General features: G+C 41.2%; 3 protein-coding genes, 1 long non-coding RNA gene and 2 pseudogenes across 6 annotated transcripts; 2 read left to right on the top strand and 4 right to left on the bottom strand.

Moving 5' to 3' along the window:
• Positions 1 to 1221: 1221 nt before the first annotated feature.
• Positions 1222 to 4053, top strand: LOC148699027 (clathrin light chain 2 pseudogene; annotated as a pseudogene). Its single transcript, XR_015958697.1, has 3 exons — positions 1222 to 1499; positions 1952 to 2107; positions 2772 to 4053. The product of XR_015958697.1 is annotated as a clathrin light chain 2 pseudogene (transcript).
• LOC148699028 (receptor-like protein 39) lies at positions 2911 to 3789 on the bottom strand. The gene has a single exon (XM_088689669.1). The coding sequence runs from the start codon at positions 3787 to 3789 to the stop codon at positions 2911 to 2913; it is 879 nt and encodes a 292-aa protein (XP_088545795.1).
• A 157-nt stretch (positions 4054 to 4210) lies between the features above and the next one.
• On the bottom strand, positions 4211 to 7822 carry LOC148699026 (receptor kinase-like protein Xa21). Its single transcript, XM_088694176.1, has 2 exons — positions 4848 to 7822; positions 4211 to 4747 (listed from the first exon to the last, which is right to left on the bottom strand). Exons 1-2 carry the CDS (start codon positions 7555 to 7557, stop codon positions 4326 to 4328), a joined length of 3132 nt encoding a protein of 1043 aa, XP_088550302.1. The 5' UTR covers positions 7558 to 7822; the 3' UTR covers positions 4211 to 4325.
• Positions 7823 to 9402: 1580 nt separating this feature from the next.
• On the top strand, positions 9403 to 10880 carry LOC137721224 (uncharacterized). Its single transcript, XR_015962532.1, has 2 exons — positions 9403 to 9826; positions 9953 to 10880. It is a non-coding gene; the product is annotated as an uncharacterized LOC137721224 (long non-coding RNA).
• LOC137721413 (putative receptor-like protein kinase At3g47110) lies at positions 10029 to 13809 on the bottom strand. The gene is made up of 2 exons (XM_088694183.1): positions 10905 to 13809; positions 10029 to 10686 (listed from the first exon to the last, which is right to left on the bottom strand). Exons 1-2 carry the CDS (start codon positions 13645 to 13647, stop codon positions 10271 to 10273), a joined length of 3159 nt encoding a protein of 1052 aa, XP_088550309.1. The 5' UTR covers positions 13648 to 13809; the 3' UTR covers positions 10029 to 10270.
• Positions 13810 to 15725: 1916 nt separating this feature from the next.
• Positions 15726 to 18992, bottom strand: LOC137721003 (LRR receptor-like serine/threonine-protein kinase EFR; annotated as a pseudogene). Its single transcript, XR_015962524.1, has 2 exons — positions 16296 to 18992; positions 15726 to 16208 (listed from the first exon to the last, which is right to left on the bottom strand). The product of XR_015962524.1 is annotated as an LRR receptor-like serine/threonine-protein kinase EFR (transcript).
• Between the last annotated feature and the right edge of the window lie 60 nt (positions 18993 to 19052).

Here is a 19052-nt window from a genome sequence, read left to right as displayed (position 1 = left end):
TTGTACTTGGTTCTGTTCCCCCTTGTTTTTTATTTTATTCGGCTTGTGTCGGGGTCTCAGTGACAAGAACTGTCTGTGGAAGCCGGCTGTTTTGTTCTATATGTTTGGATTTTAAGGCCAAATGGCGCAAAGACTTGAAAGAAATTGTCATAGTCATCACTTGATCTCAATTAATTAGAAATTTAGATATAAAAAACAAGGAAAATAAAGTAATCGAGGTCAGGTGACAAGAACTGCCTGTCCTAGCCTGCTGTTTTGTTCTCTCTGGATTTTCAGGCCGAGCAAAGACGAGTCATGCGGGATCCTGCATAACTTGCTCTCTCAACCGGCCTCGAGGTCAAAGAAGAGACAACGGTAAACTGATTATGTATGTTCGAAAGAGAGATCTTCTATCACATCCCGGCCCGGGACGGATCACTTCCCAGGCCCGCTCCACCACCGTAGCACGATATTGTCCGCTTTGGGCTTACCATTCCCTCACGGTTTTGTTTTTGGGAACTCACAAGCAACTTCCCAGTGGGTCACCCATCATGGGAGTGCTCTAGCCCCCTTCTCGCTTAATTTCGGAGTTCCTACGGAACCCGAAGCCAGTGAGCTCCCAAAAGGCCTCGTGCTAGGTAGGGATTGGAATATACATTTAAGGATCACTCCCCTGTGCGATGTGGGATGTCATAATCCACCCTCCTTAGGGGCCCGACGTCCTCGTCGGCACACCACGACCAGGGTTAGGCTCTGATACCAAATTGTCACATCTCGGCCCGGGGCGGATCACTTCCCAGGCCCGCTCCACCACCGTAGCACGATATTGTCCACTTTGGGCTTACCATTCCCTCACGGTTTTGTTTTTGGGAACTCACGAGCAACTTCCCAGTGGGTCACCCATCATGGGAGTGCTCTAGCCCCCTTCTCGCTTAACTTCGGAGTTCCTACGGAACCCGAAGCCAGTGAGCTCCCAAAAGGCCTCGTGCTAGGTAGGGATTGGAATATACATTTAAGGATCACTCCCCTGTGCGATGTAGGATGTCATATCTTCGGTTCTTTCTTGGCCAACATTGTGTTGGGCTGAACTAATGAAAGCCCAATGGGCCGGCCTAAGCCCAACTCAAATCCCGCGAATATTTCTCCTGCGTAGTTTTTCCCTCTGCGAGCATTTCGCACGGCGGTTAAGAGCCACAAAGAGAGACATTGAGAGAGACGTTTCTTGCGTGTCAGTACATTTGACTCGATCATGGTCTCGTTCACTCAGTCCGAAGACGGCTCAGTCCCGACACCGAGTCGCTCAAGGACTCCGCCACCGATTCCCCAATCTTCCACGGCTCCGCCGCAGGCGATGCTTTTGCCACTCAGCCTGCGTCGGAGGCCTTCTCTCCTCCGTCGATCTACGCCGAATCGAATGGACAGGGTTTTGATGGAGGTTTTGGCGGGTCCGATGATCCGATTTTGCCGCCTCCGTCGGATATGCTGCCTGAGGAGGGCTTCGCACTCAGAGAATGGAAGAGGTACGGTTTCGAATTTCGATTGATTGCGATTGAACCAATAGTTCTGTATAGCAATTAAATTTTGACTCTTTTGTACAATTCAGTTGAAAGTTTATCGGAAAAAAAAAAAAAAAAAATATATATATATATATATATATATATATATATATATATATATATATATATATATATATATATATATATATATATATATAGACATGTTGAAATCTTCATGAGTTTATCGAAAAAATAAAAATAAAATAAAATAAAATATAGACATGTTGAAAAAAAAAAAAGTATAAGAATGTGGGGCTCAATTCGAAGCAGAAAAGATTCGTGATTGTTGTCAATGTGTAGTTATTGACTCTCAGAAAATGGTTTTATGTTTGCATAGGAGGTGGTGGAAAAATAAATGGTTGAATTCTGTGAGGTTGTAAGGGAGTTATTGTAATCCGAACTTTTGTGACATTCAGGCAGAATGCAATTCAGCTCGAGGAGAAGGTAAGGCAGGAAAAGGAGCTGTTTTGGTTCGGATAATCGAGGAAGCAGATGAATTCAAGGTGGGATTCTACCAGAAGAGGACGATCACTACTGAAAATAACAAGGCTGCTAACAGGGAAAGGGAGAAGGTTAGATCAAATTAAACTTTCCGAAAAATATGATTAGCGCTATTTTTTGTTTTTAATAAGATCTTCTGAGTAATAATGTGGATGTCTTACCTCACTGCCTCAATTTTAAGTTTGGCATGCATATTAAGATCCTTTGAGCTGATACTGATAGTGTATTTATTTTATTTGTTCGTGAATTGCTGGTTCCTTGAATAATTGATCGAAATTGGTGTTGAATAAGAGTCACAAATTGTTGACACATAGCTCCCCACATGCACTCGACTTGGTTTTTCATAAATATACTGCGAGCTCATATCTTTTATTCCCTCTACTGGGACTTAACGTATCTGAATTCAATTAAGTGATGGTCACAACTGTTTAGGATTTGCTACATAAATCTCAGCTTCATCGTTTCCCGTTAGGCTTCATTGTAAAACAAATATTACTAATACTAGATGTTTGGTCGGTTTAATGGTTTCTGAAATCTAGATTTTTTTTTTATTTTTTTTTTTTATTTTTTTGGCTAAACATTTTGGAATTGAACTTTGTCATAACATTTTGGTTTTCTTTGCCTTTAATATCCATATCGATCTCTCTGGCATCTAACTTTAAGGTATGAAGACGTACGGAGTTAATATGCATTCCTAACAGATTGTTTTGAACTTGTATTTTTGACGTTTCTCAGCTGTTCCTGGCTAACCAAGAGAAGTTTCATGCTGAGGTAGACAAGAACTACTGGAAGGAAATTGCGGACCTCATTCCCAAATGCAAGAAATTTTAATCTTTTCAACTGGCCAAGGCTATTCGGAATACCTCCATGCATATTATTTTCTGACACATCTAACACTTGGAGAGAAGAAAGATTTTCCAAAGAAGGTGGGATTTCCCCGCTTAAATTGTTGTATCTTAAAATTGTTTCCTATGGAAGAAGGGATCTGTCCTGATAATCTATTTCCATCTAAAGCCAGTATTTGCAGCTGTCGGAACTTCCCTAAAAAAGTAGGAATGATGCCAGTGAACAGGTTAGCCTTCATGCCTAAGACTATCAAATTACTGAGGTTTTCTGATGCTGCAGGAATATTTCCAGAGATTTGATTGACTCCGAGATAGAGTTTAGTGAGTTGGGTTGAAAAATTGGCTACAGAGTTGGGTAAAACACCTCCAAAGTTGTTCAAACTCATATCAAGTATTTCCAGGTTGCTGCAATTTGTCAAGGATGTTATAAAATACAGGTCATTAGCTGAGTAACTTCCTAGGTTATTGTTGCTCAGACCGAGCCAGCGGAGATCTGGAAGATCTCCAAAGCTTGCTGGAACTTGCCCCACAAAATTGTTTTGTGCAATGTCAAGTATTTGAAGCTGAGAAGCATTGGAAAATGAAGCTGAGATTGTCCCCGAGAACTCGTTTCCACCAATGCCAATTTGTTGGAGATGAGGCATTTTGAGGCCAATGTCAGGTGGAATAATGCCCTCAAATTCATTATCCGTAAGTGATAAGGTATTCATAGAGATGTTAAAAAGGGAGGAAGGGATCATACCGGAGAGATTATTTGGTCCGATTGCGAAAAAAGATAAGCTTTTCGGTTGGCCTATTTCCCCCGGAACATTCCCCACCAGGTTGTTATATGCCAAGGAAGTTGTGTGATTGATGAAAGATTTCCCAACTGAGCATAAGCTCAGTAAGCTCGGAACATGAAAACCCATTACTCAGTAAGCAGAAGCAGGAATTCTGGTGATAAAATTATGTTGACTATGAGTTTGAAGGACAATGAGTAGACTTTCTTAAACATCACGGGAAAGGCGCTCTGGTTGCCGGATTAGTTGACTTCTTAACACCATGACAATTAGTTAACCTCTCAACACCATGACCAGAGGCAAAAAATAAATTATGCAGCAAACTTCCATGAATAAGACCATAAATTATGTTTTTGTTTATTTATTTGTATTCAAACTTCAAATTTCCATGCAGCTTTCTTTGAAACTGTTCTTACTGTTGACAATTGACACACAGAACTCATAGATGACATGTTCTGTTGCTGTTGTGGTCCAAGAAAAGAAAAGGAGAAACTGATGATGCATGTTTGAAAGAAAGAATCTGAAAAAAAAAAAATGCAGTTAAGTTCAATTTCAGTTGAAAATTATTCTTGTTTATTCTAATTTTCGATACAATATTTTTCGTTTCTGTGAATTCTGGGAATGTAACTAATTACTCGAACAAAAGCAGAAGTTTCACGGGCTGATTAGGCCGTGATCATATGATTTATAGGAATTGAGGTTCCAGTTAGCACATCCCTAGCTAGGCACAATCCTTCTACAGCACGTCCAATATCCATCCGCTCGCTCGGCAAATCTGCGGAACAAGCAACTCCTAAATTGGCCATGATAACCAAGCACTTGCTAATTCTTTGCCTTTGATCATCTTGGACATGGTTCCTATTGTTTGTGGCATTACTACAAATGCTGCTTGTTTTAACTTGAAGAAGCACCGGATCACATATTTCTTCTACGCGTTCAGGCAATGCCATCTGAACAAAGTTGTGGAGGGTCAGACCATCTTTGAACATTTCATCCGTCGGTCTCTTCCCAGTAAGCATCTCCAACAGCAGGATTCCGTAGCTATACACATCTCCATATGCTGAAACCTCATTTCCCATGCCATACTCTGTAATTAAACATACGAACCATAAAGTTAATACCTTAAATAAAATGAAGTAATTTTCTTGTACATGTCAGAAAGAGGTTGAAGCAACAATGGTGCTTACCTGGGGCAATATAGCCTATGGAGCCATTTATGACATTGGCAGTGCTTCTGTGTGAAGGAAGTGAACACGAAGCATCCTGGACGTACCTTGCTAAACCAAAATCTGCAACACGGGCAGTCATGTCTCCTTCCAAGAGAACGTTGCTGGGTTTCAAATCACAATGAACTATTGGTATGTGGCATTGGTTGTGCAAATAATTCAGAGCATTAGCCACGTCGATGGCAATGTTTACCCTCTGAATAAGGTTCAAATGCCCATGCACAATGGGTGCCCCAGGTGGTCTATGAGCTGAAAAATGCAGCCACTCTTCTAGATTTCCATTCGTCATGAATTCATAAACCAAAGCTTTGAAATCGTTTCCTTGAAAGTCAATACTTAAACACACGGTCAGTAATTTGATAAGATTTCGGTGCCTAATGTTTTTCAAGGCTTCACATTCAGCTATGAAACTTTCTCTTGAACAATGAGCATTGAGTACTTTCACTGCAACAATTCTTTCTTCCTGATTGATAATTCCCCTGTACACAGACCCGAAGCTACCAGCACCAATCAAATTCCGAGAAGAGAACCCATTAGTTGCTTCGAGGAGATCTCCATATGAAACTTTTAAGAGTGAGACCTCCCATGAGGAACCTAAAGTTAACTTCAATCTTGCTTTTCTTGATAGATAAAGAAGCATAAAGCTCAATGCTTTTTTGGGTGGATAAAGAATGACGCACCACAACAGTAAGATAAGTCCAATACAGCCCCCACAAGCAAATGAGATAAGAAATGTCCGCCATGGAAATATTTTGGAGTTGCATTTGGGCAATTGTAACTGAGGTATACCTCCACAAAGCCGTGTGTTTCCTTTGATATGAAGCATAGTTGTATTCTTGAAAACTCCTTCCATTGGTATTGCACCTTGAAAATCATTATATGATAGGTTCAAATTCAGCAAGAAAGGTAAGCTCCCCAAATAGTTGGGAATGCTGCCAACAAAGTTGTTACGAGAGAGGTCGATATCTTCGATCCCTCTTAGAGAACTTAAGGATCCAGGAATTGTTCCCTGCAACAAGTTTCCTCTCAGAGACAAACTCATCAAACTTATGCAAATCCCTAAGGTTTCAGGAATGCCACCAGATAATTGGTTCTCAGAAAGATCCAAGGAAGCAAGATTCACCAAAAGACCTACTTCGAAGGGAATGGAATCAGTAAGTTGGTTGCTGGATAGGTCCAACTCTAGTGACAGGGATGATAAATTCATGACTTCATGTGGAATGGGACCGCTAAGATAATTTTGGGAAAGAACCAAAGCTTGCAAATTCGCGCATTCACCGAGACTTGGCGGTATGCTTCCTACTAAGTTGTTTGACATGAGATCTAATCTGCCTAACGAAGTTAGATTGCCTACAGAAGACGGGATAGTACCTGACAGCTCGTTGTGATTCAACGACAGATCATACAGTTTACTTAGTTTCGATATTGAGCTTGGTATAGGACCCGTCAACTGGCTTGCCTCAAAGCCTAGTATCCCCAAGTTGTTGAGATTTCCGATATCAACAGGAATGCTTCCGCGTATCTGATTCCCTCCCAATCTCATTACCTCGAGCTTTGTTGAGAGGTTGCTGAGAGATTCAGGTAGCACTCCTCCAAACTTATTGTCACTGATATCCAAACGCTTTAAATTGGTGCAATTAACCAGAGAAGATAGAAAATCCAAGTCACCTTCCTCATTATTTCCAAGATTGTTAGCATCCATTTCTACCCGGAACAGATTGGACATCCTTGCCAGATTAGGCACTCTTCCAGTAAACATATTGGCTGAGACGCCAAATAATGCAAGGTTGGATGCATGGGAGATTGAAACTGGTATTTGTCCACTGAATCGGTTGAAATGAAAATAAAAGGCTTCGAGGTTTGGAAAAATAGTGTGGCCCAAGCCAGAAGGAAGAGTTCCATGAAGTAGGTTTTCAAGCACCGAGATGACTGTAATAGAAGAGAGGTTGTATATGGAGGGAGGGATGGTACCATTCAAATTATTGGAACCCAAAGAAATATTTTTTAAGCTACTCAACTGGCCAAGGCTATTTGGAATACCTCCGTGCAGATTATTTTGTTGCAAAGATAGCATCTGAAGAGAAGAAAGATTTCCCAAAGAAGGTGGGATTTCCCCACTTAATCTGTTCTTGCCTAAATTAAGTACCTGAAGGTTGGACAGGAAGCCAATTTCATTATGAATCTTGCCACCGAGAATGTTATCGCCTAAGTCAAGGTAGCGGAGGTTAGAGCAACGTGATATGCTGACCGGAATATCACCCCTGAAGGAATTGTTACCAAGGCGTAATCGTTGCAGCCGGAACAAACGGCCAATTTCTGGAGGGATGCTGCTGTTGAAGCTATTGTTTTCGAGGTTTAATGTCCTGAGAAAGCTCAAGTTTCCAATGTTGGGAGATAGTTGACCTCCTAGCCGGCTTGATCGGAGGTCCAACACTGTGACTCTCTGGTGTCTGCGGCCGCAAGAAATGCCAGGCCATTCACAGAAGTGGAGGGATTCATTCCATGAGGCGAGGATGGCCATGCGATCACTCACAATTTCAGCTTTAAAGGCAAGCAAGGACAGTCTATCCACTTCATCTCCTCGCAGAGTTAAGGAGGACGAAGTGAGCATTAGGAGAAATAGTTGCATGAAAATTGACCAAACGCTAACAACAATACCTGGGAACCCCATTTAAGCCGCTAAATAAAGTTCCGGTGATGAAACAGAAGCAGTGTTATACATGAAAGTAATTTGCAACGATTCCCGCAACTTCTTCGGTTGTTATGATTGTGTTGGATAAGAGCCGTCTCTGTCTGTGTAAGTGGCCCTCAGTGCTACAGACCAAAACAAGTTGACGCAGAGACTTCAAGTTTGATTGTGTTTGGATAACACATCGCTTTCTTGCAATTCATTAGAAATTTCGGATGTCAGAGTCGTAGAATCAACGCGGTTTTGCCAAATAAGTGTGATGACTGAGTCAATACAACAACCATAGACACAAATGTTGTTGGTGGTGTAGTGCTCAAAAGCTCAGCAAAGTTATATTGATCTATCAATTGAGAAAGAGATGGAACCGCGATGGTATTGAAAGGGACATAAAAAAGAAGGGATAAAGTGGCTATCGAGTACAGTAGAGCAAGGGAAAAATATATTTCCTTTTTCTTTTCAATAAAAAAATTATATGAAAATCCACCACAATCCACTAAAATCTACAAGCTAAATCCATTCAAATCCATATGAATTTTGTAGGAGTTTTAAGTCTTTCTAAATCCTATCAAATTTATCATTTTTAAAATCCTTTAAAATCTTTTAAAATCTTAGTTTGACTACATCCTTCTAAAAATTTAATTATTGTTTAGGCTCCTTCCAACCAAGTCTAGTCACACCCAAATTTTATCTCAAGACACCAGCAATCTCTTCCTACCCATAAAATTTTAGTTATTTTATGGGCTTCTATATCTACTTTATCAACTTCTGCTGGCATAAGATGATGAGATGATGTAGATGCGGAATAAAAGAAGCAAACCCATTTAGCACTGATTGAGTTCCCTCCTTTTAGATTTTTTATATTAATAAATTTATTATCGTAACTTTTAATTTCGATATCTTCTGCACTATATTAGCCATCACCAAGTTCATATAATTTCGCGTGTGTGAAGGACGAAAGGATCCGACATACTGTGGGATGTCAGACGTACGTGGCACCTCCTCCTCTGTTGCTATCGGTGATTATGTTACATCATGTATCATTATATAAATAGTAGAATATGTGTTAAAAAATTAATAATTTAAAAAATAAAATTTCTCAACATTTACATAAAAATAGGTGGTATACTATCCGTATTCTCATCACAATTAAAAATTTTTCCTGTACAACAGCACTGTCAATGCTGACGTGTCCAGTGGTTCACCAAGGAAAGCTTATCTTGTTGACTGGAGTAATATGGACCATCCGGAAAGCTACGGAACACACTATCGCAATGGGACCCTGACTCTTCCGGTGAATGGCCTCTCGTTGTAAAAAAAGCTGGTACGATCCACGACAGGTCCCCCCTTGGGCCTTCAAAAATGCCAACGGACTACTAGATAGCCCACTTGCTTATAACTCAAAACTCCAAAGGTAAATCTGGGCCGAGTGGGTTGCTAAGAATCATTGAGCTTGAGAATGGTGAGTCTTTGCCTAGCCCACCTCTCATGAATTCCACCTCTCAGCCCATAGCAACTGAAGTTTCGATTTTCAGACCTCTGACAAGAAAATAAAAGCCACTCGGTCCTTTGTTGGCATACTTTCGCAGGCGGCTATTATCAATGGAAAGAAAATAAAAGCCACTCTAGATGGCTAGAGAGTGGAAGAAAGTTGGTTTTCATAGTAACAATAAAAAATAAATTTTGGTTATTTTTTGGGGAACATCATCTATTAACGCAAGTATGGCAAAATGAAGAAGGGGCCAACATAATATTGGGCTGAACTAATGAAAGCCCAATAAGCCGGTATAAGCCCACTTAGAGCCTGTCGATATTTCTCCAGCGTAGTTTCTACCACTGCGAGCATTTCGCTCTGGAGTTCAGAGCCACACGGAGAGAGTCGTTTCTTACGTGTCAGTGCATTTGACTTGATCATGCCCTCAATGACTCAGTCCCGACCACCGGTTCAACTCGCCCATTCGACGACGACGACGGTTATCTGGGTTACGACCTCCGACTCCCCTCCCAGCGATTCGACTCCTCGACACCGAGTCGCTCAAGGACTCCGCCACCGATTCCCCAATCTTCCACGGCTCCGCCGCAGGCGATGCTTTCGCCACTCAGCTACGTCGGAGGCCTTCTCTCCTCCGTCGATCTACGCCGAATCGAATGGACAGGGCTTTGATGGAGGTTTTGGGGGGTCCGACGATCCGATTTTGCCGCCTCCGTCGGAGGTGCTGCCTGAGGAGGGCTTCGCTCTCAGAGGATGGAAGAGGTAGGGTTTCGAATTTCGATTGTTTGCGATTGAACCAATAGTTCTATATAGCAATTAAATTTTGATTCCTTTTGTGCAATTCAGTTGAAAGTTCTTGGTTTTGATTTGGTTTGATATTTCTTACAGACAAATCTGCCAGTGCCCACACGTTAAAAGACTAAACTAGCCCTCTGAAATCGCTCCAGTCTTCACTATAAAAAAATTCTAGAAACGACTTCGAAAACTGATTGTTATTAGTTTTGCTGGAGGACTCGGTCATGGATGCAGGACTTCAATTATGGTAATGCAAATAAGAAAAATTACATATTTAATAAGAACATTTAAACATACATAAAAACAATCGCAAAAAGTTCACTTCACTCGTTCCACTCCTCATCGTCATCATTAAGAATATCACAATGAAACATACAAGCACTGTCATGGGATTCACTAATCCGGCCGTGATCACAGATGCTCTCTAGGCCTCCTTGTTCCAGTTAGCACATCCCTTGTTAGACACAACTCAGTGACAACATTGCTTATGTCCCTTCGATCTCTCGGCATTGCTGCAGAACAAGCAACTCCTATTCTTGCAATGGAAGTCAAGCACTCCACAACCCTTTGTCTTTGATCATTTGGGACTTGATTCCCCCTTTTACTTATGGGATTAGTACTGCTGCTGCTTTCTTCTATTTGAACAAGTAGTGGATCACATATTTCTTCCACACGTTCTGGTAGAGCCATCGTAACAAAATAGTGCAGGTCCATACCATCTTTAAACATGTTATCTGTCGGCCTCTTGCCTGTTAACATCTCCAACAACAGGATTCCGTAGCTATACATGTCGCCATATGTTGACACCTTGCTTCCCATTCCATACTCTTTAAGTTATATGCACAAAAACACAGCTAGGTTCTTATGTGTGACTTCAAAAACTCATGCTATAAACAGAAACATCGTCCAAGCATAAACAATATATGTGTGTGTGTATTTATTTTCACAAAAACACAGACAATTTTTTATGTATGACTTCAGAATTTAATGCTAAAAATAAAAGAAATCTCCATTGTGTGTGTGTATATATGTCACAAAAATTTACCTGGGGCAGTATAGCCTATGGAGCCTTTGATTGCATTGGAAGAGCTCTCGTGCACAGGAAATGGACAAGAAGCCTCTGGGAGGAACCTTGCCAAACCAAAATCACCAACACATGCAGTCATGTCACCATCCAAGAGAATGTTGCTGGGCTTTAAATCACAATGAACTATTGGCATGTGAGAGCGGTTGTGCAAATAATCCAGAGCACAAGCTATGTCGATTGCAATGTTTACTCTCTGAATAAGATCCAGATTCTTCTGCAGATTAGTTGGATTGTTGCCCCATTGAGCTGAATTATGCAGCCATTCTTCGAGACTTCCATTCACCATGAAGTCATAAACCAAAGCTTTGAAATCATTCCCCTGAAAATCGATGCTTGAACAGGCAGTCAGTAGCTTGACAAGATTTCGGTGCCTAATGATTCTCAGAGCTTCACATTCAGCAATGAAACTTTTGGAAGCTCTTGCACTTTGAAGATTGAGTACTTTCACTGCAACAATTCTTCCTTCATACTGATCGAGTATTCCCTTATATACGGACCCAAAACTACCAGCACCAATCAAATTGGCTGCAGAGAACCCATCAGTTGCTTTAAGGAGATCTCTGTAGGACAACTTCAAAAGTGAAACCCCCAATGATGATCCTGAAGTTGACTTCACTCCTCTTGCTTTTCTTGATCGGTAAAGAATCACAAACAAAATCGATAAACTCAATCCAACAACCCCACAAGCAACTGAGATAATTAGTTTCAGCTTAGAAGATAACCCTTGCTTGGAGACGCATTTGGGCAATCTTAAAGAAGGTATACCTCCACAAATCCTGGAATTTCCCGTGACAGAAAGCGCACTAGTGTTCTCGAAAACTCCTTTCATTGGTAATGCACCTTCAAAATCATTAAACGAGAGGTTCAATTTCAGCAAGAAGGGGAAACTCTCCAAATAGTTGGGAATTCTGCCAGACAAGTTGTTGCGAGAGAGGTCGAAATTCTCAATCCCTCTCAAAGAGCTCAAGGATTCAGGAATGGTCCCCTGCAATGAGTTTCCACTCAGATTCAGAGTTGCTAAACTTGTACAACCCTCTAAACTTTGCGGAATCTCCCCAGATAACCTATTGTCAGAAACATCCAAGACAACTACATGCATCAAGTTGCTTACCTCCATTGGTATGGATCCAGTAAGCTTGTTGCTGGATAGATCCAAAGTTACTGACAAGGATGCTAAACCAATAACTTCTTTAGGAATTTGACCGCGAAGATTATTTTGGGAAAGAACTAAAAGTAAAAGATTCCTGCATTCTCCGAGACTTTGTGGTATGTTGCCTTCTAACTTGTTTGACATGAGAATCAACCTCGTCAATGAAGTTAGATTTCCAAGAGAAGAAGGGATGGTACCTGATAGTTTATTCGCGTTCAGATACAGAGAACCCAGCCTTTTCAGTTTACCAATAGAACTTGGTATTGTGCCTGTCAATAGGTTTCCCTCAAAGGCTAGTCCCTCCAAGTTGATTAGATTTCCGATCCCAATGGGAATTCTTCCGCGGATCTGGTTACTACCAGATAACATGGACTTGAGCTCTGTTGAGAGATTGCTGATGGATTCAGGTAACACTCCTCCAAAATTATTGGCATTAAATTCAAAGTACGTGAATTTGGTGCAATTAACTAGAGAAGAGATGAAATCCAAGTCACCTTCCTCATCATTTCCAAGATTGTTATGGTCAAGTGCTAAAAAATATAAATTTGACAGGCGTGCCAGACTAGGCACTTTTCCAGTAAACTCATTGAATGAGATTGAAAAATGTGAAAGGTTTGAGGCATTGGAGATTGAATTTGGTATCGGTCCACTGAATTGGTTGGACCAGAAATAAAATTTTTGGAGGTTTGGAAATATAGTGTGGCCCAACCCAGGAGGAAGAGTTCCATGCAGTTTGTTTAGATGCACAGAAATGCCTCTAATTGATGAGAGGTTGTATATTGAGGGAGGGATGGTTCCATTCAAATCATTTTGACCCAATACAAGATCTATTAGACTTTTCAACTGGCCAAGGGTATTCGGAATACCTCCACGCAAATTATTTTCTGACACATCTAACCACCAGGGAGAAGAAAGATTTCCCAAAGAAGGTGGGATTTCCCCGCTTAAATAGTTGTTTCTTAAAAAAAGTACCTGAAGCTTGGACAAGGAACCAATTTCAATTGGAATTTTACCCATAAGATGGTTTCCAGCTATGCGAAGTATTTGGAGGTTAGAGCAACGTGATATGTTGAATGGAATATCACCACTGAAGGAGTTCTTTTCAAGGCGTAATTGTTGCAGGCGGAACAAACGACCAATTTCTTGAGGGATGGTGTTGTTGAAGCTGTTGTTTTGGAGGTTTAAAGTTCTGAGAAAGCTCAAGTTTCCGATGTAGGGGGATAGCTGACCGTTCAGCCGACTTGATTGGAGGTCCAGCACGGTGACTCTCTGATGCCTACGGCCACAAGTAATGCCTTGCCACCGACAGAAGTGGAGGGATTCATTCCATGAGCTAAGAATGCCCAGTGGATCATTCACAATTTCAGCTTTAAATGCAAGCAAGGACTTTCTATCTGTCTCATTCCCTCCTAGATGTAAGGAGGATGAAGTAACCATCAGGAGAAACAGTTGCATGAGATTTAGGCAGATAATAATAATGATACCCGAGAACCCCATGTATGCGCTCTGCGAAATAAGGCTCGTGTCAAGAACCAGAGGCTGTTTATACATGAAAAAACCTTGCAAAAATTCTAGTCTTAGCTCAATGAGCCTAATACAGATACTTTGTGGAGTGAGACATTCTCCAATATTTTACACTTGGGGGCCGTGACTCTCACTCTGCGGGCTTCAACAAGTCAAGCGGTCAAATTTCTACGCTTACCGTTATTTCTCTTTGGGAAATTCCACGGGGGCTCGCTCAAAAACCGAGTCTCCACCCGTATTTTCAATTAAATTCCAAATTTGCATATGGGTCCCGCCACTAATACAATAAAAAATTTAAAAAATCACAATTAAACTTGATACTCTCTCTCTCTCTCTCTCTCTCTCTCTCTCTCTCTCTCTCTCTCTCTCTCTCTCTCTCTCCCTCCCCCCCCCCCCCCCCGTCTTCCCTCTACCTGATGAAAACCAGAAGCCGGGCTTCCCAAATTCCAGTTGTTTCACTCCTCTCTGAAATTGATAACCATGGCAGCCAAATTGTAAAACCCCATGAAAAAAAAAAAAAAATTTCCCAAGATGTAAATCTCAGTCTACGTTTCACTCTCTCCCAAAATTTTAGTTATTTTATGGGCTTCTTTATCTACTTTGTCAACTTCTGCTGGCATGAGATGACCGAGTTCCTTCCTTTTAGAATTTTTATATTAATAAATTCATTATCGTAACTTCTAATTTCTAAATCTTCTGCACCATATTAGCCATGACCAAGTTCATATAATTTCGCGGAAGGCATACGTGTGTGAAGGACGAAAGGACCCCACATACTGGAAATTATATGAACTGTACAACAGCACTTGGTCGGTGATTATGCGTATGTGAAGGACGAAAGGGCCCGAAATTATATGAACTCACTATATTAGCTCAGACGTATGTGGCACCTCCTCCTCTGTCGCTATTGGTGATTATGCGACAATTCCTGCGACAATTCCTGCGATCAATGAGCTGTACAACAGCACTGCCAATGCTGACGTGTCCAATGGTTCACCAAGGAAAGCTTATCTTGTTGACTGGGGTAATATGGACCGTTCCAAAAGCTCCGGAACACACTATCGCAATGGGACCCTCACTGTTGCGGTGAATGGCCTCTCATTGAAAAAAAGCTCGTATGATCCACGTAAGGTCCCCCCTTGGGCCTTCAAAAATGCCGACGGGCAACTAGATAGCCCACTTGCTTATAACTCAAACTCTAAAGGTAAATCTGGGCCGAGTGGGTTGCTAAGAATCATTGAGCTTGAGAATGGTGAGTCTTTGCCTAGCCCACCTCTCATGAATTCCACCTCTCAGCCCATAGCAACTGAAGTTTCGACACCTAGTCGTGTGGTATGCCCTGCACGTGCTACTGGTGGGGAATTAAAAAGAAATTAAAAAGAAAGGATCGAGATGAAACTCACTTTCAAACCTTGAGAAGAAAATAAAAGCCCTGCCCGTTGTTGGCATACTTTCGCAGGCGGCTATGATCAATGGAAAGGGGAAACGGAGTCGTGGCTCTAGAGGCAAGAAGAACAAATTGACGCATACATTTCAAGTTGATGTTGAAGAGTAATTTTAATTGCTTTCATCCCTCGCAGCCGAAGTAACAATCTGTTTATGTTAAATGATGATGGCAAGGTAGTACCTAATACTTCGGCTGCGAGCCAATATTCATTCCGTTGATTATTTGTTTCAAATCTGGTTATGTTGTTTTCATGCTACAGTAAGCTTTTAAAATATAACTCAAGAGTTTAATTAATTTGAAAGCATCCATGACTCAGTCCTCCAAACAAACTCGAAATTAGCCAACAATCCGTGAATCACAGATTCTTGAAGAAAATGAAGGACAAAGCACTCCACAACAAAAAAGAATCAGAAAATGCAGCATGCACAAAGAAACCCAAAATTTATAATCTAAATCGAAAACTCTTACTGATGTTAGGGAGCGAAAAGAACGAATCATTTTTGGGTCCAACGAATAGTTCGATGAGGGTCTGCCGAATTTATCGTTGAACTAGTATCTGTAGTTCCTAACGGTTCGAAAGTGGGTGACGGTCTATGCTTATAAATCAAGAGAAAAATGGGATCAAGGCGATTGCAGCTAAACAAAAACATGACGGACTTCTTGATTTTAAAATGGTGTTACTGAAAATAAACACAAATTGCATCAAAAATGAAGAACTAGTAATTCTAAGAATTCGAATGAAGTGAAATGGTCCAATTTCTATATTCTAAAAGTCTCTTAAGGCATCCTGGTTCCCATCAGCACATCCCTTATAAGACACAACTCAGATACAACATTGGTCATGTCCTTGCGCTCTCTCGGCATTGCTGCAGAACAAGCAACTCTATTCTTGCAAGTGAAATCAGGCACTCCTCAAATTTTTGCCCTTGATCCCTGCCATTTTTTTCTTCTTTTTGAAGAAGTAGCGGATCACATATTTCTTCCACGTGTTCAGGAACTGCATTCACAACAAAGCTGTGCAGATTCAGACCGTCTTTGAACATGTCATCTGTTGGCCTCTTGCCTGTTAGCATCTCTAGTAACAAGATTCCATAGCTATACACATCACCGGATGTTGACACCTCGCTTCCCATGCCATACTCTATAATTTAATGCACAAAAACATAGTTATGTCTTGACTGTGAATCACAAAATTAAAGCTAAAAAGAAAGATATCAGGAAAATTTACCTGGGGCAGTATAGCCTATGGAGCCTTTTATTGCATCGGAAGAGCTTTCGAGCACAGGAAATGGACAAGAAACGTCTGGGAGGAACCTTGCCAAACCAAAATCACCAACACATGCAGTCATGTCACCACCCAAGAGAACGTTGCTCGGATTTAAATCACAATGAACTATCGGCATGTGAGAACGGTTGTGCAAATAATCCAGAGCACACGCTGCATCAATTGCAATGTTGACTATCTGAATAAGATTCAGATTTTTCTGCAGATTGGTTGGATTGTCGACCCGTTGAGCTGAATTATGCAGCCAGTCGTCGAGGCTTCCGTTCACCTTGAACTCGTAAACCAAAGCTTTGAAATCGTTTCCATGAGAATCAATGCTTGAACAAGCAGTCAGTAGCTTGACAAGATTTCAGTGCCTAATGCTTTTCAAGGCTTCACATTCAGCTATGAAACTTCTAGAAGCTCTTGAATTTTGACTGAGTACTTTCACTGCAACAATTCTTTGTTCATGCTGATTGAGAATTGCCTTGTATACAGACCCAAAACTTCCACCACCAATCAAATTCGCAGCCGAGAACCCATCGGTTGCTTTATGGAGATCTCCATAAGACAATTTCAAGAGTGAAACCATTAGATACGATCCTGAAGTTAAGTGCTCTCACTTTTTTTTGATCGGCAAAGAAGCACAACGGACAACACTAAGATCAACCCAATAACCCCACAAGAAACTGAGAGAATTATTTCCAGCCTAGAAGATAAGCCTTGCTTAGATTGCTTGGAGACGCATTTGGGCAATCTTAAAGAAGGTATACCTCCACAAATCCGTGAGTTTCCCATGACAGAAAACGCACTTGTGTTCCCAAAAACTCCTTTCATTGGTAATGCACCTTCAAAATCATTAAACGAGAGGTTCAATTTCAGCAAGAAGCGGAAACTCTCCAAATAGTTGGGAATTCTGCCAGACAAGTTGTTGTGAGAGAAGTCGAAATTCTCAATCCCTCTCAAAGAGCTCAAGGATTCAGGAATGGTCCCCTGCAATGAGTTTCCACTCAGATTCAGAGTTGCCAAACTTGTACAACTCCCTAAACTTCGTGGAATCTCACCAGATAACCTATTGTCAGAAACATCCAAGGAAACTAGATGCATCAAGTTGCTTACCTCCATTGGTATGGATCCAGTAAGCTTGTTGCTGGACAGATTCAAAATTCGTGACAAGGATGCTAAACCAATAACTTCTTTAGGAATTTGACCACGAAGATTATTTTGGGAAAGAACTAAAAATAGAAGATTCCTGCATTCTCCAAGACTTTGCTGTATGCTGCCTTCTAACTTGTTTGACATGAGAAACAACCTGGTCATTGAAGTTAGATTTCCAAGAGAAGATGGGATGATACCTGATAGTTTATTCTCGTTCAGATACAGAGCATCCAACCTTTTCAGTTTACCAATAGAAGTTGGCATTGTGCCTGTCAATAGGTTTCCCTCAAAGGCTAGTACCTCCAAGTTGATTAGATTTCCGATCCCAATGGGAATTCTTCCGCGGATCTGGTTACTACCAGATAACATGTACGTGAGCTCTGTTGAGAGATTGCTGATGGATTCAGGTAGCACTCCTCCCAAATTATTTCTACTAAAATCAAAATGTGTTAATTTGGTGCAATTAACTAGAGAAGAGATGAAACCCAAGTCACCTTCTTCATCATTTCCAAGACTGTTATTGGCAAGTGTTAAAAAATGTAAATTTGACAGGCGTGCCAGACTAGGCACTTTTCCAGTAAACTCATTGAATGAGATTGAAAAAAGTGAAAGGTTTGAGGCATTGGAGATTGAATTTGGTATCGGTCCACTGAATTGGTTGATCGCGAAAGAAAATTGTTGGAGGTTTGGAAATATAGTGTGGCCCAACCCAGGGGGAAGAGTTCCATGCAGTTCGTTTTGAAGCACAGAAATGAGTGTAATTGATGAGAGATTGTTTATGGAGGGAGGAATGGTACCATTCAAATAATTTTCACCCAATGAAAGATATGTTAGTCTTTTCAACTGGCTAAGGCTACTCGGAATGCCTCCACGCAGACACATCTAACACCTGGAGAGAAGAAAGATTTCCCAAAGAAGGTGGGATTTCCCCACTTAAATTGTTTTTTCTTAAAATAAGTACCTGAAGCTTGGACAAGGAACCAATTTCAATTGGAATTTTACCCATAAGATGGTTTCCATTTATGAGAAGTATTTGGAGGTTAGAGCAACGTGATATGTTGAATGGAATATCACCACTGAAGGAGTTGTTTTCAAGGCGTAATTGTTGCAGGCGGAACAAACGACCAATTTCTTGAGGGATGGTGTTGTTGAAGTTGTTGTTTTGGAGGTGTAAAGTTCTGAGAAAGCTCAAGTTTCCGATGTGGGTAGATAGCTGACCGCTTAGCCGGCTTGATCGGAGGTCAACACGATGACTCTCTGGTGTCGGTGGCCGCAAGAAATGCCTTGCCACTGACAGAAGTGAAGGGATCCATTCCAGGAGCTAAGAATGCCTAGTGGGTCGTTCACGATTTCAGCTTTAAATGCAAGCAAGGACTGTCTATCCGTCTCATTCCCTCCTAGACGTAAGGAGGATGAAGTGATCATCAGGAGAAACAGTTGCATGATAATAGAACAGATGCTAATAATGAAACCTGAGAACCCCATGTGTACTTGCTGCGAAATAAAGCTCGAGTTGTGAACTTGCATAAAATCTAGCCTTAGTTCTTCCTATTTATTTGGGTT

The sequence above is a fragment of the Pyrus communis genome, chromosome 1, assembly GCF_041283825.1.
Source record: "Pyrus communis isolate YQ-2024b chromosome 1, ASM4128382v1, whole genome shotgun sequence".
In the NCBI taxonomy this organism is placed as follows: Eukaryota; Viridiplantae; Streptophyta; class Magnoliopsida; order Rosales; family Rosaceae; genus Pyrus; species Pyrus communis.
Note: the sequence above shows the minus strand (reverse complement) of the source record. Positions and strands in the feature narration are given on the sequence as shown.